At 45.7% G+C, this 20,747-nt stretch overlaps 2 protein-coding genes across 2 annotated transcripts; one reads left to right on the plus strand and one right to left on the minus strand.

Moving 5' to 3' along the window:
* The first annotated feature begins 915 nt into the window (after positions 1–915).
* LOC8050965 (H/ACA ribonucleoprotein complex subunit 1) lies at positions 916–7,851 on the plus strand. The gene is made up of 6 exons (XM_029980311.3): positions 916–1,277; positions 2,341–2,606; positions 4,585–4,733; positions 4,807–4,866; positions 6,164–6,254; positions 7,555–7,851. Exons 2-6 carry the CDS (start codon positions 2,345–2,347, stop codon positions 7,758–7,760), a joined length of 768 nt encoding a protein of 255 aa, XP_029836171.2. The 5' UTR covers positions 916–1,277; positions 2,341–2,344; the 3' UTR covers positions 7,761–7,851.
* Positions 7,852–10,047: 2,196 nt separating this feature from the next.
* Positions 10,048–19,686, minus strand: LOC115324960 (la-related protein 7). The gene is made up of 10 exons (XM_040222927.3): positions 19,400–19,686; positions 19,135–19,213; positions 18,955–19,055; positions 18,116–18,361; positions 14,911–15,010; positions 13,685–13,919; positions 12,326–12,626; positions 11,277–11,427; positions 10,699–10,793; positions 10,048–10,200 (listed from the first exon to the last, which is right to left on the minus strand). The coding sequence occupies exons 1-10, from the start codon at positions 19,523–19,525 to the stop codon at positions 10,135–10,137; spliced, it is 1,500 nt and encodes a 499-aa protein (XP_040078861.2). The 5' UTR covers positions 19,526–19,686; the 3' UTR covers positions 10,048–10,134.
* Between the last annotated feature and the right edge of the window lie 1,061 nt (positions 19,687–20,747).

The following is a 20,747-nucleotide window of genomic DNA, read 5'->3' on the forward strand; positions in this document are numbered from 1 at the left end:
GAAACAATTCTGAGCCGATCGATCATCGAAGGTCTATGTTCGTATATGGTTTTACTAAGTGCGTAAGAGTGAAGTGTAGTAACTCTTTCTGGTTAAAAATAGGGTGCATGTGTTGTTTCATCATGATCATGCAGAAAGATGTAAGAAACGAATGCGCCGCTCAACTCTGTTTTGCGCGGACAGAGTGTGACCGCTCTGACGGCAGATTCCCGGCGCTCGGCGTTTGGCGTAAGGATTATGTCGATCTTTCCGCTAGTCGCACTCTTCCACCATCATTTCAGATGAGTGTGATTGAAACATCACGTGTACCATATTTTCAGCCATCGAGAGTTACTCCAATGCAGTTATCAGGTTTGTTTCTTGCGACCACCGCCAGGGTATTATTTCCGGCTTCTGGTTGGTCACATTCGAATTTCTGAAGACGCCCTGGAACACGCCCAGCCCACTTTCGGCCAATGGCGCCGCTTCATTTGTCTCCTATACTTCCCAACGAATGGCCAAACTCTCTACATATACGGCTCTGGGGGACACAATCCGGTCCAGGGTGTAAGATAGACAGGTGGGGAAACGGCCCATAGAAACCTACCGCAGCGCCGTGACCGGATTGTGTACTCGTCTGCTTGCGGGAGGCTTGCGGGTACCCCCGATTTGCGACAGATGGCGCTGCGGCGAGAAGAAAAAAATTAGAATCGAATTTGCATGGAACTCTATGGGAGAGTGCGCAAAATAAACTGAGAGCACGACAGTCCTCCATTGAAAATACACGAGAAACTTTCTCCGTCAGTTTAACCGGTCGCCAGCGTTCGCCCAGCTGGAGTGAGAGTTCGCGGTGCTCCACATAGATGGCGCCACAGAAAAAGAGAAAACCGAGGGGGACACAATCTGGTCGCTCACTTGGCTCTCGTTTCACCACCTGTCTATCTTACACCCTGATCCGGTCGCTCATTTCGCTCTCGTTTCCCCACCTGTCTATCTTACACCCTGGTTTATGCAATGCCTAAACCGAAAGTGTATCACATTTTAGGTGCATGTCTGTGTAACGTTGTGTAGTCCTACGTCGGGTACTGCAACAGTGAAAACTGTCGAAGCTTTTTGTTCCCCTGGCGTTTAGACAATTTAGCGGTTTAACCGGTTTAGCGCCAGCAAACGGCTAAACAAGGCGACGGAAATAAGTCCATCTGGCAACGTTGGGCACCTCCCTCTTGTTTTGGCACGTGTTAGCCGCGCTGTTTCCTCGTAAATAGGAATATTTAGCTACTGTTCATCTAACATACAAGGTATGTATTTAGTGTCTTGGGAATTGAAGCTCACTATGCGACAATTCCAGATTTGTTACATTGTGTGTCGGTGTGGATCGCGCAGTAGGATCTGCCGGTGCGGTGTAGTACCTATCGGTGACAAAATATCTTGGAACCAGCTTCAGCATGCAAAAGTTTCGAAAACGCTTTGATCGGCATATCAGCGTACGAAATAGGATAACACAGCAATTAATTCTTTAAGAGTGTTGAAGAACCACACGCATAAACCGAGCTCGCAATACAACCATTCGTAGCATCGGCCGATGTGATTGAAGTAGGGTTTAGTGATCGTGACGTTTCAAAAGTTGCACAGGTCCCATATGATGTCTTTGCCGGGCTTATGCGAAATGTTTGTTTCAAGGACTGAACACCATTTCTTGCATGCATGTGTATGCTCAGTTTGGAATAGAACAATTATATATATATATATATAAATAAACTTTGAAAAGGTTCATATTTAGGTCAAAATTAACGAACTTTTTATGCCATGAGAAACCTTTATGTTCGATTTTCTGCCTCTTTGTTTTCATGTGATCAGTTCTGTATACTAGCCTTGAAGTGTGCTGCTTTTACATGCATGAAGTGAGGTGTTCAGCCCTTTGGGTGTTGCTCACAAATAGCTGAATGAACTTCTCTCCAATATGCAAGACTGGGCACCAAACAAGTTCACTAAATATTTTTACTAGCGTGAATAAAATGCACTGTGCTCAGTTCACCCCTCAGTTAACAGTGTGGTGGATGCTATGTGCTCGCTGTACCAATTAGCCACCTCCCCTTCATCCATTAACCTTTTTGTTCCTTTTAGTTATGAGTGTGATCACATGGTGAAAGATAGGCGTACTACTGGTCCAACGAGCCCGTAGCTTCCACCGCACTGTCGGCTTAGGGGTGAACCGGGAATGGTGCTTTCCTAAACCCTCCACATAAGCATCTGGTAGAAAAACCCAGTTCTTTTCCAAAACCCGAGGCATTAGCCCCAACTTTGATTGTGGGACCTAGAATGTCTTCCATTTTCATGTCAAACTGTGCCACCTCTCTGCAGAGGGATGAGCAGAGGTGGCTACGGTGGGGGTGGCTACGGCGGAGGCGGCGGCTACGGAGGCGGGGGCGGAGGCTTCAGAGGCCGCGGTGGTGGCGGCGACCGTGGCGGAGGATTCAGGGGAAGAGGTGGCGGAGATCGCGGTGGATTTGGTGGTCGTGGCCGTGGAGGAGACAGGGGTGGCTTTGGAGGTCGTGGCAGGGGCCGCGGTGGCGGCGGCGGAGGCTTCAGGAGCAACTACGACCAGGGGCCTCCTGAGGAAGTTGTTGGTAGGTAACTTGCTTCCGTCCCGACCAGTCTTGGCCATGCGACTGTTTGTGACGAGTGTGACGACTCCAAAGCTCGTACTCCGTGTTGCTTGGCAGTGTGAGTGTGAGTGAACGTCAGTGGCATGTGGCGTCACCTGATGTGCCGTTATAGGATCTTTTCCCCCTCTTAGATCTTGAAAATTGCCTTGCTGCGAGCTTGTCAAAGGACGATGATGTCAAAGCCCTTTGGCAGTCAATTAGGCATAGGAGCTACTCCCCTGTCACACCTTCGACACAATGTGTCCATCAGTGTCCTTGTAAAGACTTAATGTTTTGCGACTGCTACACGATCAACAGTCTCATTAAAGGTTAGGCAACTATGATTGTTTTCAGCTCGAGGAAAAAGGAAGTTTTGTGCATCGTTTGTACGCCGCACAAAATAGTTCTTGCAAGATTTTGTTGTCGGAAGAAAAAGCAATGCTTTTGGCGTTTGAAATGTACAAGTCTTGATAAGGTAACATATATCTAATCTAAAATACACCTACATATAGTATTTTAGTTCTCCACATAAGGTAGGAAATTAGTAATGCTTTGCGAGGAGCCGGACTTTTTTTTACTACTATTCTCGAGGTGAAAACAAGTACAGATTTCCTTTTCTCTCTACTCTCTTATTACTTTTAGTAACTGAGTGATCGGTTAACTTCTTATACTTTGCAGTTAACGTGACTCTTTCTTCGTTACTGTAAATGACTTTATTTTCGTGAGCTCAATATTTTCTTGAATTTTGTGGAGTGTTGATTTCGGAAATATTTTGCAAGCACAGAGATCAATTTTTTGCAGTATTTTTCAATTCACAGAATTCATAAAAATTGGGCCCTCGTGAAAATTTTAAGTTTTTTACAGTATATGAATTCTACTTGTGGACGAAAACATAATTTAATTGATAAACTAGAACACTTTTCTGATTTAGTACCTATTTTTTGTTGGAGCATTGGACATGCCACGAGCGATTCCCATCTTTCTGCATATAAGACGTTGGGGTTTGGGGCCCTCTTTTTGTACATGTAGACATAAGTCCTTAGTAAACCTTTCCCTATTTTTTATTTAAAAACAAAAATTATGCACAACAGCCGTCCGTTAGCTTCGTCCAAGCAGCTACTGCTGCAAGACCTTAAGCACTTATGGTTAGAGCAGACATCAGCTGGGTACCAAAAAAAACCATTCAGTGTCTTTTAGGCTACCAAATTCTGCCATCTGTAAATGACTGCTATTAGCAGTGAGTACCTGTATTAAAGGAATACTACAACAAAATTTCGGCGCTTATTTTATGGTCTATATGGTGTTCAAAGGAGCAGTATCACATCGAACACACCAATATCTTCTTAAAAAAGTCTTGAAAATGAATTTTAAAACAAATTAAACGACTAGCAAAGAGCACCTGGTGGGTGTCGCTAACGCCTCGTTTGTAATGCCCGTCTAGGAACCTCGACAGCTAGTGACGGTGAGTGTCTCGCCTCCGACGAGAGAAGAGGGGAAGGAGGAACTCCCTTCTTCCCGAGAATCCCTTTTGTGTGTTCCAGAAGTAGCTATTGTCCCCCTACAAGATTATAAAAGATTAACCCATCACTCAAAATTTGTACAAAAGCAGCCGCTTCGGTGGCTGGAACAACTAGGCCATCCCCTCGACGTCAGCCTCTCCGTAGCTTTGCTCGTCCCGAGACGACCTATGTCATGATTGCGTCATGTCACGTGCTCTAGGCTGGGCCTTCTCCGAGCGCTTACTAGAGCGGGCCGTTTATAACAAAAAATACAGCCACCAGGCTCAAAATACAAACATGCTATTGTCATTTACGGACATTGTGGATCATATTCAACCTATTTTTGAACACGACGGATATATTTTAAATTTCTTTGGAAGTTTCCCTTTAATATTTTGAGTTTATTCAATGATCTTTTGCCTGTATCCTTTTTCATCCCTGCTGCTTGTTACCAACTGCAGAGTTTGCCTTCCTGAGTCACCCGTGCCAAGATGACCTGGTGTGCAAGGTGACAGAGGAGAGGGTACCTTTCTTCAATGCCCCGCTGTACTTGGAGAACAAGCAGCAGATCGGCAAAGTGGACGAAATCTTCGGCCCCATCAAAGACTTTGTATCCTTTTCTGCTGTTGGTGTACATTGTATTACTGTCCGTGATTGACGCCATTTCTTAACAAAAGCCATAGTATGTGTCTGTCAAGCTTCAGGAGGATGTCAAGGCCAGCTCCTTCAATTCAAAACAGAAGGCAAGTGTTGGCTCGGCTAACAAAAAAAACAACAGTGTGGCTATGTCTTCCAGCTGCAACATACTGCAGAATCCATTAAAGGGAAGCTGAAACACTTCCTGAAAAAAACGAGTTAGAGGTGACATCTGGCGTATTTTTATCACATGAATCTGAATATCACATTAGTTTTCCCCGAAGATGTAACTAAACGTGAGAAAACACGAAAAACCTCCGATCAGTCGCGACGTCGTACTGGGATCTTTGGGCCGCCAAGCGTGTGTCCCTCACGTGGGCAGCACATAATTGCAAGCTTGTCAGGCTTTGCCTCGTTTCTGACCTTTTTGAAAATAGCAAGAGTGCACGTGCATAGCTTCGATCAGCGCTGAAGATGCGCGACAGCGGAGATTCCGAAAACTCCCAATATGACGTCACGCGCCGGGAAGGAGGGGCTTCAGTGGTACTTTGAAAATTACTTTCTGCAGCCTCCAGGCACCAAATCGAAAAATAATCTCGATATTCGTGATCCTGGAGGCCAAATGAAGACGATTTCAGTATTTTTCCTTAAATACGGAACAGCTTCAGTTTCCCTTTAAGGTGTAACTTTTTGGACAAATGGAGCTTTGCGTGATGATTGTTTGCTGTCATGTCTTCAGAGCACTCTTATGATAAGCAGAAAAAGTTTTGCCTGGTTTCTTGTGGAGTTCTATTCTAGCTAGTTGTGGAAGTATATTTTACAATGAACCATCCAAAGTGGAACATATAGGTAATGTGGTGTCCCATAGGCCTGTTGCACTCAGCCAGAGGGCGCGAGTGCGTCCACAAGACGCGACCATGTAATGTTGGCTTCGGCATCTGCAAGGTGCGACCATAAAGGCAGCGTTGTAGCATTCAATCGTGTATGAGCCAAGTTCAAATGCCAGCATGTCAGTGTCTGTTCATGTGCGTTACAAAAAAAAAATGTACAGTTTGTGGCTTTGGCATTTATCGAAATGCCAAGAATGCATTCCTCTCGGCTGTTTTGTTCACACTTCCTTTCATAGCACCTTTCAGCAACGTGAGGAAGGGTAAGAACACTCAATCGAAACGAGACCTAAAGATATTCAGCTTCCCTCGCAAGGGGCACCGTTCAAAACTTGAAAGCTACAGAGGCCTATTGTCTGGTAGCCTGCAGAAAAAGCAGGAGAGAGTTAGGTGTGTTTCTGTGCAAAGGAGCTTTCATGCTAAGGTGCACCCAAAGATGTTTTACCTTATTCTGCAATGGCAGCAGTCCACTGTTTGGACGTCGAGCTAAGCTGACCGTCGTCTCAAATGCTTGCAGTTCTTCATTGACCCAAACAAGCTGATGCCACTGCAGCGTTTCCTTCCTGGAAACCAAAACCGGGTTGGCAAGCGAGGAGCTGGAGGCAGAGGTACGAGCCCCAATGAACCTTTTTCTGTAGTGGCCCGAGATGGTACAAGACTCCAACTAGTTACTTTGCATTTGGAGGTTCTACTTGTTGCCTGCAACCAGATACGACAGTGGTGGACAAAAACATCTGCGTCAGCTAGCTAGTTTGAAGATGGACCTGGGAGATTGGGTAACCAAAGTTGGCGCAGGAAGCAGAAAGAAAACTTGATCTTTGGTCTGCATGTCGGTCCAGCCAGTGCAATTGTGCTTGGGACTGGTTATGCAGGGCATTTTATGCGGGCCTTATGGCAAGATTTTTTTAATGATCCTATTAAAATCTGGCAAATAGTTGTTGTGTTGTGCTGTAGTTTGAGTCATTGGATGGTGGCAGGGTAAAGAACCTTGCAATCCTTCGTTTAGGTTTCCCGAAAGCCTGTGCATCGAGTTGACATTAGAACGAGACCAATGCATGCTGCTTCGCATGTCCTGGCACATGTCCAACCTAGCAAGCTAGAAGGATGCCAGTGAAGCTGACTGAGCTGATGATGTCGGTGTTGCTGCAGTTGAAAACAGATTATTATTGAATTTCCAGGCACCAAATACAATAAAATGTACCTTGTATGCTACATTCTGTTTCAGCAGAACTAGGCAAAGGTGAAAGCTCCGACCCCAATAAGCCAGTCGGTGTCAAAACGCGTCGTGCGACAGTTTACTGTTCGAATATTCCTCAAAATCCCAGCAGACCTTGCAAAGAGGGGAATGGTGGGGCTGTTCGGATGTACGCTCGTGCCGGCTCGAACGCTTTATGTATCCTGGTGACGTTTTCATTCATTCTTCCTTATCGTTAGGAGCTCACAGTACATAAAAAAAATTAAGCGAACGGAAAAGAAAGTTATTACATACTCTGTTTTGCTTTCCTTCCACCTTCTCTGCATTCTGAAGTCAAAAACTGTTCACACCAATGTCAACTTCATCTTTGCTTATATAATTTCACGTGCGATACATCTGAAAGTCACAATCCGTAAAGTAGATGCTGGGGACACCACATATTTCCAGAGAGGTCTATTGGCTTACGGGGGCCATAGGCCCCATCCTCCTGAAACAGAGCATAGGCTTCACTGCTCGGACGGCTCCATTGGCATCAGCATGTTTAACTGTACATTTAGCCCGAGCAGATGATGTACTAGAGCTTTGGGAATATATTTATCTTGTATTCTCAAAGTTCATTTATAACCATACTAAGATCTGTAATAGGTTGCCAACATCGAGAGAGATGTGCCTTCTATCTTTAGAGGTCTGATCCATTCTTGTCTCTCCAACAGGTGGCAGAGGCGGATTTGGAAGAGGTGGTGGAGGAGGCTTCCGTGGCGGCAGGGGTGGCTTTGGAGGAAGAGGGGGAGGGGGTGGCTTTGGAGGCAGGGGAGGTGGAGGAAGAGGAGGGGGTGGCTTTGGGGGCAGTGGAGGGGGATTCGGGAGAGGAGGTGGAGGAGGATTCAGGGGCCGCGGAGGCCGTTCTTTCAGGTCCTGATTGTGCATTCTACCAGAGCCACTGCCATTGTATAAAACCCTGCCTGTGTCACGCGTTTTTATATAGTATAAAAGAACTTTTGACAGTGTCAGTTTCTATATCTGCTTCCTTGCAAAATGCCGGCGAGGCCAATCTTTTGACATTTTGTAGCGGATGGATGGACCAATCTATGGTATTGGCTGCAATAAATGGTAGCTTGTGCCACACATCACAAATCTTAGATACCCCTTAACTTCACTCAAATTTTTTTTTCCTTACGTATATTTCTGTAGCAGCACTGGCAAAAAAGTCATCTTTTGCAAAAAAAAAAAAAAAAATGTATCTTTAGGCTAATGGGGGAAATGGTATTACAGTTAAACATGACTATATCGAACCCGTTTAGATCGAATTCTCCCTTATATCAAACAACTTTTGTGCACAGTAATGTTACAGTGGTAATATATAGCAAAAACTATGGTTACATCGAACAAAAATAGCAGCCGCTACCGATATATCAAACTGCCAAGAGCGCCGTTTTGCTTTGCAAGCTGGCTTTCCCTAACACGTGCGGCCGCATTGGGGGAAAGCCAGCTTGCTCTGCTAGCTCACTTTCCCCCAACGCACCCGCCTGCCTTAGGGGAAAGCCAACTTGCAGAGTAAAACGGCGCTCTGCAGGAGAAGGTGCTCCTGTCCGGACATGCTCCGTGCTCTGGGCATAGTTCGGCGCTAATGCGCAAATATAGAAGGCGCCGGTCTCAGCATTTCGGAGTCCGTCGAAAGTGTAGAAAAATATCATTATCGCGGATGCAATGAAGGAAATGCAGCATTGTGTAATATGTCGGCAGAAAGTGGATTTTTGAGTCAAATTCATCAAAACATTTATATCGATTTACTCGCTATATCAAACTGGTAGACTTTTTTTTTTTTTTTTTTTTTTGCGAATTTGATATAAACAGATTTGACTGTAGTACAGGTAATTATGAAACAGTTATTTCGAGGCTGGTAAAGCTCAGATACAACTTTCAGTCTACATATGAAGGTGGCATATGGTCTACATAACTTGCATACCAATTTGGATTTGCATTCAAAATTGATTGATCTATGAAGCTGCAGGCTAGCGTCTATTAGTCGAATCTCGTTAATTCAAACTAACATGCAGGTCTCATCCTATGAGTCTCTATGGAAGGAAACTCCCGGTAATTCAAACTTTGCTGCTTTCAAACAAATTTTCGGTCCCTCTCGAGTTTGAATTAATTGAGATTAGACTGTACTATGCAAGCAAGTGTGGTTATTGTGGCAACACCATAAACATTGTTCATTAATGGGAACCTCTCAGATTTCAGTCGCCGAGAAAAGTGTATAGGAAATGGTCCGAAACATTACTTGTGCAATCAAGTTAAGGGAAATAGGAAACTAACTTATCAAGCTGAAATTTTCCTTAGAAGTGGGGTTTAGTAACCAATTTCATTTGGCAAGTAATGGATTGCTGGAGTAGAGCTACGAAGAAAATATTTACTTGATCTGTTAAGTCTGCAATAGGTAATGAAAGAGAGGGAAAATGAATTATTGTTTTGAAAGAATGGATTATTTGGCACACATTATTGGCAGCTCTTTCAAAACCTTTACCAACCTTCTCGTAGCTTTATGTTCTAAATGGTAGGCGCTGTGAATTTATTCTACAGGCAGAAACAAACTGCCTACGTTCACATCATCTCGCCGAAGTCACTCGATGGATGCCATTAGCTTTGCTGGAGTTATCAGTACGTTCCAAAAAAAAAACTAGCCAGTAGCTTGAGATAGCCTAAGCTCGTCATAACAGACCTTGATTTTGACCAGATTTTGGTCTGTTGTAAAAGGAGTATGCTTTATGCAGATATGAAGTTGAGTCAATGGTACATAGAGGGGAACCAACCAAACTTCACAAATGGGTCTGTTATATCCAAATGTCTGTTGTAATGAGCTTAGACTGTATGCATTATTCTTTCGCGACTGTTAGCCATAACCTAGAAAACAAGGAGCTTATCAGCTTAGCCATGTACACTGCAACACTCAATAAAACAAGAACATTTTTTTTTTTTTTTGAATGGAAAGGGTGGCAGAACTACTAATGTGATGGAAAGTGTTAATTCTGGGGCCTCAGTTCGGTGCCCGCCATTGTAACCTCTTCAGAGGATGAACGATTTATTTCAGCGAGAGCTGCGTTAAACCATGTCCAGCCATCGGGACATTCGATGAGCCAACGCTCGAGACATGAGAGTTTGTGGTTGATGGTGGTTTCGTACCCTAGAATGAAACTGAGCAACTTGGAGCAGAGGTCTCAGAATATGTGTACTTAGTTACAGAAATGCACAAAAATTTACACTGGAAGCACGGCCGGGTGACGCCAAACCCACGGTCACAGGTCGTCGAAACGCAAATGTTGGTTTTTCTTTTCCATGAGCTTCTGGGCTTTTGCAATCACCTGCAAATAACAAGAACCGAGAGACATTACGAGAGATTCACTGTGATCTACAATAATTCATGAGGCTGAGTTAAAACCTATTTAACGGTAGTCCTCACATGTTATTATGTTGCACGTAATCTGCTGAAGCCCTTGATTCATTTAACACATCCCTAAAATCCACACATGTAATCACAATTTGATTATGTATTAATGAAGTTACATATTATGGGGGATGTCTCGCGGAAGGGTTGAGTGAGGTCGCTTGTTAAACAGTGAACTCCCTACCCATTAATTTCCACAATCTGCACCAGTTAGTTGACAAATTTTGTGTTGGCTTGTCGGCTGCTAATCGTTTTCGGCACCACAGAACTCCGTCAGCATTGTCTGGGACACCTTGTTACACGTTTCAATCGTAAAATTAAACTTTGAAATATGATTTCAGAATCTCCCTCATGCAAAGGCACAAACGATGAAACACTTGCTATATTCTTATTGGTGCTCTAGCACTAAACTCGCCTTCTCCACACCCCTCTTCTTTTGTCTTGTTTTCTGGCTCCGCCGTGTCTCCCTGTCTTGGTTGATTTTTTCCCAGTAAGCCTTTTCTTCTTCTCCTGCAACAGTCAGAATCGGCTGATTAAGGATTGAAGGATGTGACGCAAAAATTGGTTTCTACGGTCTGCTTTAGGATAGGAATAATCTTCCTTTAAACATTTGCAACTGAGAACTGTCCACCGTAATATCCCAATCCAATGCCCATTCCGAAAACATCCAAGTTTATTTCCAAAAGAACACGGAAAAATTGTCTATCCATTAGAAGTCTGCCACAAGCTGCCTGAAGTCCAAAAAGACCTGGTGGTGGAAAAAAGTTCTCAAATATCCAGAAATAATTAAAAAGAAAACATGCATGGCCACTTAGATCAAGAAAGCTAGATTAGATCCTTCGACATCCGTAAATTACTCTTTTTCTTTCTTGTTTGGCAAGTAAGGACTAGCACATTGTGAGGAGTGAGGACTACTACAATGACTCCTAGGGCCCTAATAGGGCTTGCACATTTGCATTTCCCAACGAAAAATAAGTGGCAATGAGGGCCGACCTCCCAGCAAAGACAGCGATCCGCAGAAAGACTCCTTTTCGGTGCTGACAAACTTCTGCGCACTCTCTGCGTCGGCGCAGCGCACGTAGGCCACGCTGTCCCCCTCCATGACGTCCACGTAGGCCACGTTGGCCAAATGGCGGATGTTGTTCTGGAAAAGTAGACAAAGATCCAGCCATCGGTCGGGCTGCTTTGGGGGCCCACGTCGGTGCGCCTAGAGCCGCGGTCACACTGCGAGTACGTCATACAAAAGACGGTCTGCAGAAGACACTGTCCGAGGTGCCTTTCTTCGTAGAACGGTCCCGTCACATTGGTCACATGAATACTGTCTGCAAACATGTTCGAAGCATGTGTGAAGCGAACATGCTCCGAATGTGCCTGAGGCGTGTCCACAGGTAATTTTGTCATAATGTCTGCAGCAACACTGTGTGTTTGGTACAATGTACGAGCGTTGTGACTGAAGCTTTAATGCATGTACATGTCTCAAGGCGGGGGCATCGAACCATTTTATGTTGTTTTGTGACCCTTCGTCTTCTTTGGTCTGGAGCACGTGAAAGAGAGCCTGTCGGTTCGAGAACCTAGACCAGTGTTACGGCGGCATTTGGTTCACGCCCTTTCTTTGTATGTTTTCCGCGATCGCGTGCTGTCGACATCACAAGCTACAAAAGAGCGGCACCACCTTGAGAACAAAAACACTGGGGCACCCTGGTCCACGTCGTACTTTGAGATGCATTCTAATAGGCTTTGGAAACGCAGACAACGAAAGACTGAGCGAAAAAATGTGAGAGGAGTCTGAAAGAGATCTGTCGCTTCCTGCTGAAAAACGGGCAGCAATGAACCAAACCTTTTGGTGGGGATACATAGAAAAAAAAAATGGTCGCTTCCCTGCCCCCTCGAAATTGTCTCAGAGGGAGGTGGATTAGTTAGTGATCTACGATTGTGTCTCCCATCCAAAAGCAAGCCTTGGCTACCAAACGGCACCTTCCAGTCCATGCCGCATCGCAACGAGCAAAACGGCGGCACGCCTTGTGGGACGGCGGGCGTCTCACCTTGAACTCCGTGGCATTAGAAACGGGCTTCTCGGTAGAGAGCTTCACGATGACGCCCGGCCGAAACTCCAGGGTGGCCGGAGCAGTCTGCGGTGGCGCTTCCGCGTCCATTGCTTCCCCGCCTCGCTCTGGCGCCTCTCTGGGGACCGTTAATGCACCAGGGCTCCTGCCTCCGGGAGAGTGGCACTGCCTTGGAGAGTATGCGACGGCAGAGTGGCTGGGCAGCAGTGAGCGCTTTATCTGCGCCATGGTGGCCTTCTGCAGCGCCAGGTACTTGTTGCGCAGTCGTTTCCATTCGGCCCTGACGAAAGCATAAAAGTTTTGAAGCTCTCAAATCGCTGCTCACAAAGGAAACCTAACAGCTGCACCGTTTACAAGGGTAAGGCATAAAAATGCACGATTATGTGGAGACCAGAGACAAAATGTTTGCCCCTTTCCCACACTACCGCGGCAAAGGCGGTGGTGACACGAAATTTATTGTTTGTTGCCTTGTGGACAGGGCCGTAACCAGGGGGGGGGTTAGGGGGTTCTGACCCCCCCCCGGAATTTTTTTCTGTGTACGACCCTGGTCGGTGCACTTGCAGCCAGCCGATTTTAATCTCCACCTCTGCGCACGCACAGTGGCGCCGGTCGGCTACCGGGTACCAAACCGGGACCGGTTCTCCGGTTTGCTATAACTCTCCATTATATGCCACCGATGCACATGATTCATAGGCGAAAATAAGACAATAGACATTTTCAAAATGGCCGCCGTTGTCCCCGAAACCCCCCCCCCCCCCCCCCCCCGAAATTTTTTTCTGGGTACGGCCCTGCTTGTGGATATGTTGCAGAGAGGAACTTTGTACAGGCTTTACGGCTGAACGGCGCAAACATCGATCTCTGAAAAAAAGCCCTGCCACCCGCAGGAGTGGAACGCAAAGCCCTTGCGGTCGCATGTCCAAACTTTGACCCTGTCTCGTGTCCTCCAAGGTGTGTGTTGGTTCTTTTCCCTTCTTGTCTCCTGCACGCTCTCTCATATGTGCATTCAATGTCCCCCAGATAAAAGGGTGATGGTGTCGGACTTTCTTTGTTGCCTACCGGAGGTCAGTGCAAGTCCCAGCGTTCGGCCGGGACCTGTGTTCCGTCGGCAAGGACACAAGCTCTAGCCGAGCACTGACGCAGTGCTCATGTGACGCTCATCTACAGGAGCCAGCCATATGAAGCATTCTGTATTAACAAATTTGTAACTTCTCGGTTTTTAGCTGGAGTGCAGGGGTTGTGTGGTCACATTGTCCTAATGTGCTTCCCCAGCCAATCAACCGTGCTTCCTCAATCCTTTGAGTTGCTTTGACGTCCCACGCATTACAAACGGGTACTTACTTTGGCATGACCAGAAGGGTTTGTTTTTCCTTCGCTTCCGACTGTCGAGGCTTTTTCTTACGCTTGCGCTTCTTTTTCTTGGTGGATTGTACACTTGCTGCGGCTTCCTTGTTCTCTTCGACGTCCGAGCTCTCCGCCTCAGTCGTGGACTTCTCTTCCGGTGCCTCTGCCTCCGCGGGCCGAGGCTCGGACTTGGGAGCGTCGCCCTTGTCTAGTTTTCTCTTCTTTGCGGGCACTGGGTAGCAAATGAAAAACGACTCCTAACAATCTGGAACACTGTCATCCCACACCAAACCGCCCAAACAATGTGGCGGTGTCACCTCGGATCTTTATGATAAAAGTCACAGGGGCCCACAAATGTGCCTGAGAAGAAATTTGCCAGAGACATTTCACTTGGGTGTGATTTGTTCAATGACAGCTATGGTTTACAGAGTTTCAGAAAACAGTCCTTATTTTGGGACACAAACAGGACTCTGTAAAAATGTGTGTTTCTGTCAAAACTAGGAGCTTTGATAGGAACAGGAGTCCAAGTTTTCTGATCAAGCCGAATTCGAAAATTTCCATCTGTTTGGGACAATAGGGGAAACGCTGCTGTATTCCTGGACCGTGACATACGCATGCGACTGTGTTAGCCACTGCTCTGTTCTTGAGTTTAAACAACACTACACCATTGGATATGGCTCCTCGCAATAACAGTGGAAGTTATATCCGACAGATTATCTATAAAGATTGCTCACAATAAAATATGGCTTCCTGTGGCCATTGGTGCGCTCGACTTGGAGATTTCAGAATTTGACAGAAAGAATCTCGGATAATAGCCAAGTTTACAATAAAAAAATGATATCCACAGGAAAATTCCTCCAAATTTCACCAAAAATGGACTGAAATCCTGAAACCTTATTTATAAAATGTCTTTTTAAGAGTTTCAACAATATTTTGAAGCAATTATATTTTATATATATTTTTAAAAGGCCAGCAATGTTACAGCTGATACTCAGCTCTGTCCAAATAGCCATTTCTTTTCTTATTTTTCTATTTTTTGTCCTACAATTTAATTCACATTTAATTTTGTATGCACTCAATCATTAAACTAAAAACATTACACTGTGACCAACATCCGCTTTTTAATCTGTAGAAACCTGCTTGCTTTAGCTTAAAAGGGAACTTATTCTGTCGAGTCAGTACAACAACAGGCAAGTTGACCAATGCACAAGTCAGCAACAAACCTTCTTCTTGCTCTACGTCTTGCTGGCTTTCACTTGCACAGTCTTTGATTGGAGCACTTTCATCTTCCCCTTCTTTCTTTGTACTTTGGTAGCCAAAATGCTGAAAAGAATTGAAGGAATGAAACACAATCAATTTGAGCATCAGTTGCGTTATCAACAAATCTAGCTTTTCTAGGCGATTTATATATCTATTTCAATACCTTCAGGGCCAACGGCATTACGGGTAACCCGCTGTTCAGGGGACTATGCGATGCACCTTAGAATTAGTGGTCATAGTGCACTGGGCAAATTACCTGTAGTGTTCCATGCTTAGTAGCCAATTAGTGGTACTGTAAAGGAGTATTTACACAGGCTCAATATTCTGCCAATTTCAGAAAGTGGGGGTTTCGGAAATATTTTGCGCATACAAAAATGTTGCGATTTTGGGTAATAGGCTATTTGTTGTTCATTAGAGTGGGGTGATACATTTGCAAGACCAATTTTTTACAATATTTTTAAGTTGTAGCAAAATTTAGGTCCTCGCAAAAAGTAAGATGTATACGGTATGTGGCTGGCAACTGTTTGGGAAGCAATGGCAGAATAAAAGGAGTGTTACTCTGTACCTCAAATTTCTAAATCCAAACCATTGGAACTCTAAGAGAACACCATATTACTTTTCTGCAATGCAGACACTAGATGCCAATTCAAGGCCAACTAACTTCTTGCAGTGCAGACACTAGATGCCAATTCAAGGCCAACTAACTTCTTGCAGTCCAGATACCGATGCACATTTTTCCCAAGTGAAGAAAGCTTGCCCGATAAGAAAAATGTGTAAAGTGACATTACTCCAAATTTAATCAGGTTCCGAGCTTCAGGGCCTCGATTCCACATTTGAAAGGGATACTGCAATGAAATTCTAGCGCCTATTTTATTGTCTAAATGTCAACCACGTTCTGGCCACACCACGGAGACACCAAAAATACTTGAAAAGACACCAAAACATTATTTAAAAGAAAATAAACCGAACGTCGTTACGTCAGTATACACTTAAAAGCAGCGCCGCTCCGCAGAAATACGATGCCAAACTGCGTGCGTGCGAGCCCCGTCGAACCAGATTTGCCATTTCTCCTGGCTTGTTCAACACTTGCAAGGAGCAGGGAGGGGCAAACAAAAACAGCCAGGTTGTAATGTGCTGACGACGCCGAGTGGCAGAGCTTCTGGCCACAACAGCCCCCAAGCAGCTTTGCCCGTGCTGGACCAAGTGACACGACGCCTGCAACGTCAGTTGGCCCAGCTCCCATGATGCATCACACTCTTCAATGGCTGATCTCCGAGCTCTTGCTGGAATCGATACTTTAAAACGAAAAATATAGCCATCAATTCAAAATACAAGCGTGCAACTGTCATTATCAGATTGAGTTGATAACGTTCCACTTATTTCGAAGCATGGTTTTGATTCAGTATCCCTTTAAAGGGGTAAGGAAACCAAATTCTTGAGCTTATTTCTTTCCTCCAACATGACGTATGTAGCAGTAGAACTTCAAAAACATCAATAATTTATTGGAAAAAGTAAGAACATATTTTAAACCGAGTTAGACGATTACCAGAAACCACCTGGTTGTTGGGTATGAAGCTTCTACAGAATGTTGTGACGGCATTGGACTGCAACGGCAGCGCCACTAATGGGAACTACGCTCACAAGTATGAATTACCTAGGCCAGAACGTAATGCCGAAGGTTTGGTGAAGAAAGCCAAAGCAAGGTTGGCCACCTTGGATTCACTCCGCTAGCCAATTGCTGCCACTCATTCTTTGACATCACTGACACCGGGGGTTGATAAACTATTTTTTCAACATGGAGCTGATGGCGAGCGCTGCCGTCAACATCATACTGGCCGAGGGACTCCGGCATCTCAAGGCGACCCAGGTTTACGTAGCAGAGCTGTGCCGGTATCCGCTTTTGTGCACGGTAGTTTCTGCGCGATGATCTGAAAATTCAGCGATCTTCTTGCCATCGACGTGCCGCCCCGCTTGGACGACCGCATGAGCCTCGTTGGACGAGACCAGCAAAAGCAATGCCAATCGCGTATCTTTATTCGTTTAGTGTTCGCCTCCAAGAAAATTTGCATTGCAAAATCGTGTTGATGAGAGCGTTTGTTCGTGATCGTTTTTGAGTGACGATGTGAGAATTGTACAGTTACTTTCCCTGTGCTCAGTGCCTTCGCTTGAAAAATCGCTTCCCATTGAGACTAGCGCAAGCTTCCTCTGTGCCGATGATTTCCCTTTGTTCGTTTAGTGAACGTTGCAAAATCATTGTTGAGTATATGTTTCTTTGTGGTGGCATGACAATACTGCAGTCAAACCACTATCGATGTGATACGCCGCATGAAATACTAGAGCGATGCCACCGCCGTGCTGCCCCACTAGACTCTGCCTGCTTCCCTGCTCGTTTTAATAAATGAAGGATGCCAACTGGTATGGCACCGTCAAAACAATATTTATTTATCCGTGAAGTTAGTGCCCTCACAGAGTCTGGTCATTGTGATCAGTCAGTGGTAAATCAAGCAAGTAGCAATTGCCTTGTCCTACTATTGTCACACATTATCCTGCCATCACCTTAGACAGTATGAGGTAGGAAATCTACCAGCATCTTGCCTTGTACGATATAATGGAGGTATCGTAGCCCCCTCGTGACGATGTCGCTGCCTCGCTGAGCTCGCTGCTGAAACAGACGTTGCAGATGTCTCTATATTGGCCAAGTCGCGGAGCAGACGATGCACTACGTGTTGTGGCAGCGCGCACAACTCCGCCGGCTCCACTATCTCCCGGTGATATTTTGCAGCCCTTGAGCACTCTGAATGAGTGAAGTAGTAACGCATTGACGCCACCAAGTGTCAACACTCACAACTACAGTACGCTTGGCCCTAGAGAGGCCGATGACGTTAAGAGCAAGTCACGGGAGCAACGGATATTCCGAGACGCACCGTGCTCTACGATGGCCAATTTTGAGTGCTCGAAAAATTTAAAACGAAAAATACAGCCATCCGTATAAACAAGCGTGCAATTGTCATTAGCAGATAGAGCTGATAATTTTTAACTTATTTTTGAACGTGAGAGGTATCTATTAAGTTTCGATCCAGTACCCCTTTAAAACTATTCACAATAGTGATTTGTTCGATGCTCAAAAATTTGTGGGCACAGTTTAATCATGCAAGTGTGTATGGATACCTGGCAGACTTTGTCGACTTCTTCGGGGGACGAGAACTCCACGAAGGCAAATCCCTTGATCTTGCCATTGTGCCGGTAACGTGGCAAGCTCACGTACAGCACCTGCCCATGCTTGCTGAAGGCAGTTTTCAGCCAGTTGTGATCGGCATTCAGCGGAATCCGCTCGACGTACAGGGTGCAGTCATCCACGTCGTGCTTGTATTCAAGCTTAGTGACGCGTTTTACTCTCGTCTTTTCCTCGTTCAGCTGAAACGACAACAATGCACCAAGCAGCACCTTTTTTGAAAATAGAAAATGCGAGTGAGCCGCACAGATCGTTCGTATGGAAATCCAAGCTGCAATTTCGGTCCCAAGCACAATTTACTGGTCCCACAACAACAGGATAAAACCTGAGAAGTTAGATTGAATTATAACGGAAACAACCTCAACAACAGCACTTACATCCTGTAGGAAACATTTTCCAGTGATGGCAGATGTCAGCTAGCTAACTAATAAGGCATATTACCTTATTGACAAAGTTCTAGCAATTAACGTGCATCTTGAGTGCTCCATCTTTAGAATGTCCAGCAATGCTGTTAGTGCCAGTGAATTTTCTCTGGTATCTTAAGCAGTAAACTGAAATAAGTAATTTAAATGGCCAGCAAAATGCCAGCCTGCCACGTTATGTCGGCGACTTTTGTGGCTTATTCCCCTTGGGGTTCTACAATCGCAAAACCCTGTGGATGAGACCTTCCCTAGTTGTAAAACTGCATGTTCGTTTTTTCTCGAAACCTTTTTACGCATTCCTGTTGCTCGATGGTGCTGCATGTGAAACACTGGTAATGAGAATGACAAATCACCTTGAGAATTTCCGACGACTCTAGCGCTGTCGCGATCACCTTAGCGTCATTGGTGAAGCCTTGGATCTTGTGAAACGTGAGGAAGACCTCCAGATCCACATCTGAAGAAGAAACCCGAATTAAATCAGTAAACTCGCCACTGGCTCCTACGCGGACTTTGGTGGATAATCTTATACTTACAGCCTTCTTCATTTTCTTGCACCAGTTCGCCCATGAATCTGTCCTTGCGAAGGTTTGCGTCGCTGAAGTAGAATTCCATCTACAAAGCGAAAGGTAGGGCGCAAGTTACGAGGATCGGTCCGGAGAGTACGTAAGGGTGCGAGGATGAGATCGCAAGCAGTTTCTCCTAGTACCACAAAAGTGACATTTCTCAATGGCACATCAGGATTACAAAGCGATGATCCGATAACGGTAACGACATAACCATTAAGATATGCGTAATTACCTGTTCTCGAATGCCGTTGAAAAGCTTCTTTTTTCGCCTGCGCAACTTTCTCTTTTCCATTTTGCCGGCCGGGCTCTTCGTGTCGGTTAACATCACAGCGGAGTTGTCCTTCGGCTTTTCACCCATATTCTGCGGTCAGTTCATCCCCATTTGTAAAGGATATTATGATATTATGGTAACTCAGCAGAGCACAAACAGCACAAGCGATCCAACCGACTCAAGCGCCAAGCGCAATCCTGCTCTCCTTGGCTACCATGTTGGCTATGCTTGGCCAAGCGAGACAAGTTGGCCCAATAGACATAGAGATCAGTGAGTTGGCCAAGCCATGCTGGTTGAGCTAGCCAAGCCCAAGCCGCTAACTAGCCAACGGTTTCGCTTTCGCGCTCTCTCCGATCGCTTTTTGAACGGCCGTGCCGTACGACGCCGGATAGCCGGCGAGCGGCGCGATATTGGCGCGTAATTCAAAGTTGGGAAATCCCCTTGGTGGATTTAGAGCACTCAGAGATATCCGAAAGGCGCTCGATGCGCGCATTTTTCTAGGCCTTCTACCTCCAAAAACAACCATTTTTTCTCTCTCTACACCAAAGGAATACCCCTTCGACTCCCCAGTTCTAGTGTCGATCATTTATTGGCAACCCTTCATAGCGCAGTTCACTTCAAGTCCTACCTCAGGTCAGCCTGGTGGTGGTCGATTTCCACCGGCCGGGTGATGGTGATGGTTGCAGAAATACAGAGGGAAGGAAATTGAAGGGGAGAAGGTATAAAGATAGTCTAGGCTAGGTGGCGCAAGCTACCACCCAATACAAAGGGTACAGCCGCTAACATTCGTCCATCCATCTCTTTTTACGTACAGTCCCCTGCATTATGAAAGACCCACTGGGAGCACGTGGCCGAGGCAGTGGCTGGCAGGGGCGCTGCGTCCTCCCCTCGAAGCAGAATTCCATTCTGCTTCGAGGGGAGGACGCTCGCTCAGGGCTCAGCACAAACCGGTAAGTGCGTTGCGCTTTATCCGAGCTCCAAGTTAGTGTCCTTCCCTCGAAGCAGAATGGAATTGCCTGGAGCACTCCCAGTCCCCCCGTCAGCCACCGCCTCGGCCACGCACTCTCAGTGGGTCTTTCATATTGCAGTGGACTGTACAATCACGGTCACTCGATCTGAAACGTTTTGACCAAACAAGCGTAATGGAACCTCTCATTGGAGCTCTGCCGACCGCCATTTTCCCATTGAAAAAGTCAGAAACGGTTAGTGCAGTTAGGGCTGAAACCTCTGGTTCGGACCGTGAACGTTAGGCGATGCGTTGTTTCGTTTTACGGCAAAAAAAAAAAACGTTCATGTGCCGATACCTTCT

Source organism: Ixodes scapularis, unplaced genomic scaffold (assembly GCF_016920785.2).
Source record: "Ixodes scapularis isolate PalLabHiFi unplaced genomic scaffold, ASM1692078v2 PGA_scaffold3__209_contigs__length_174095766, whole genome shotgun sequence".
Classification (NCBI taxonomy): domain Eukaryota; kingdom Metazoa; phylum Arthropoda; class Arachnida; order Ixodida; family Ixodidae; genus Ixodes; species Ixodes scapularis.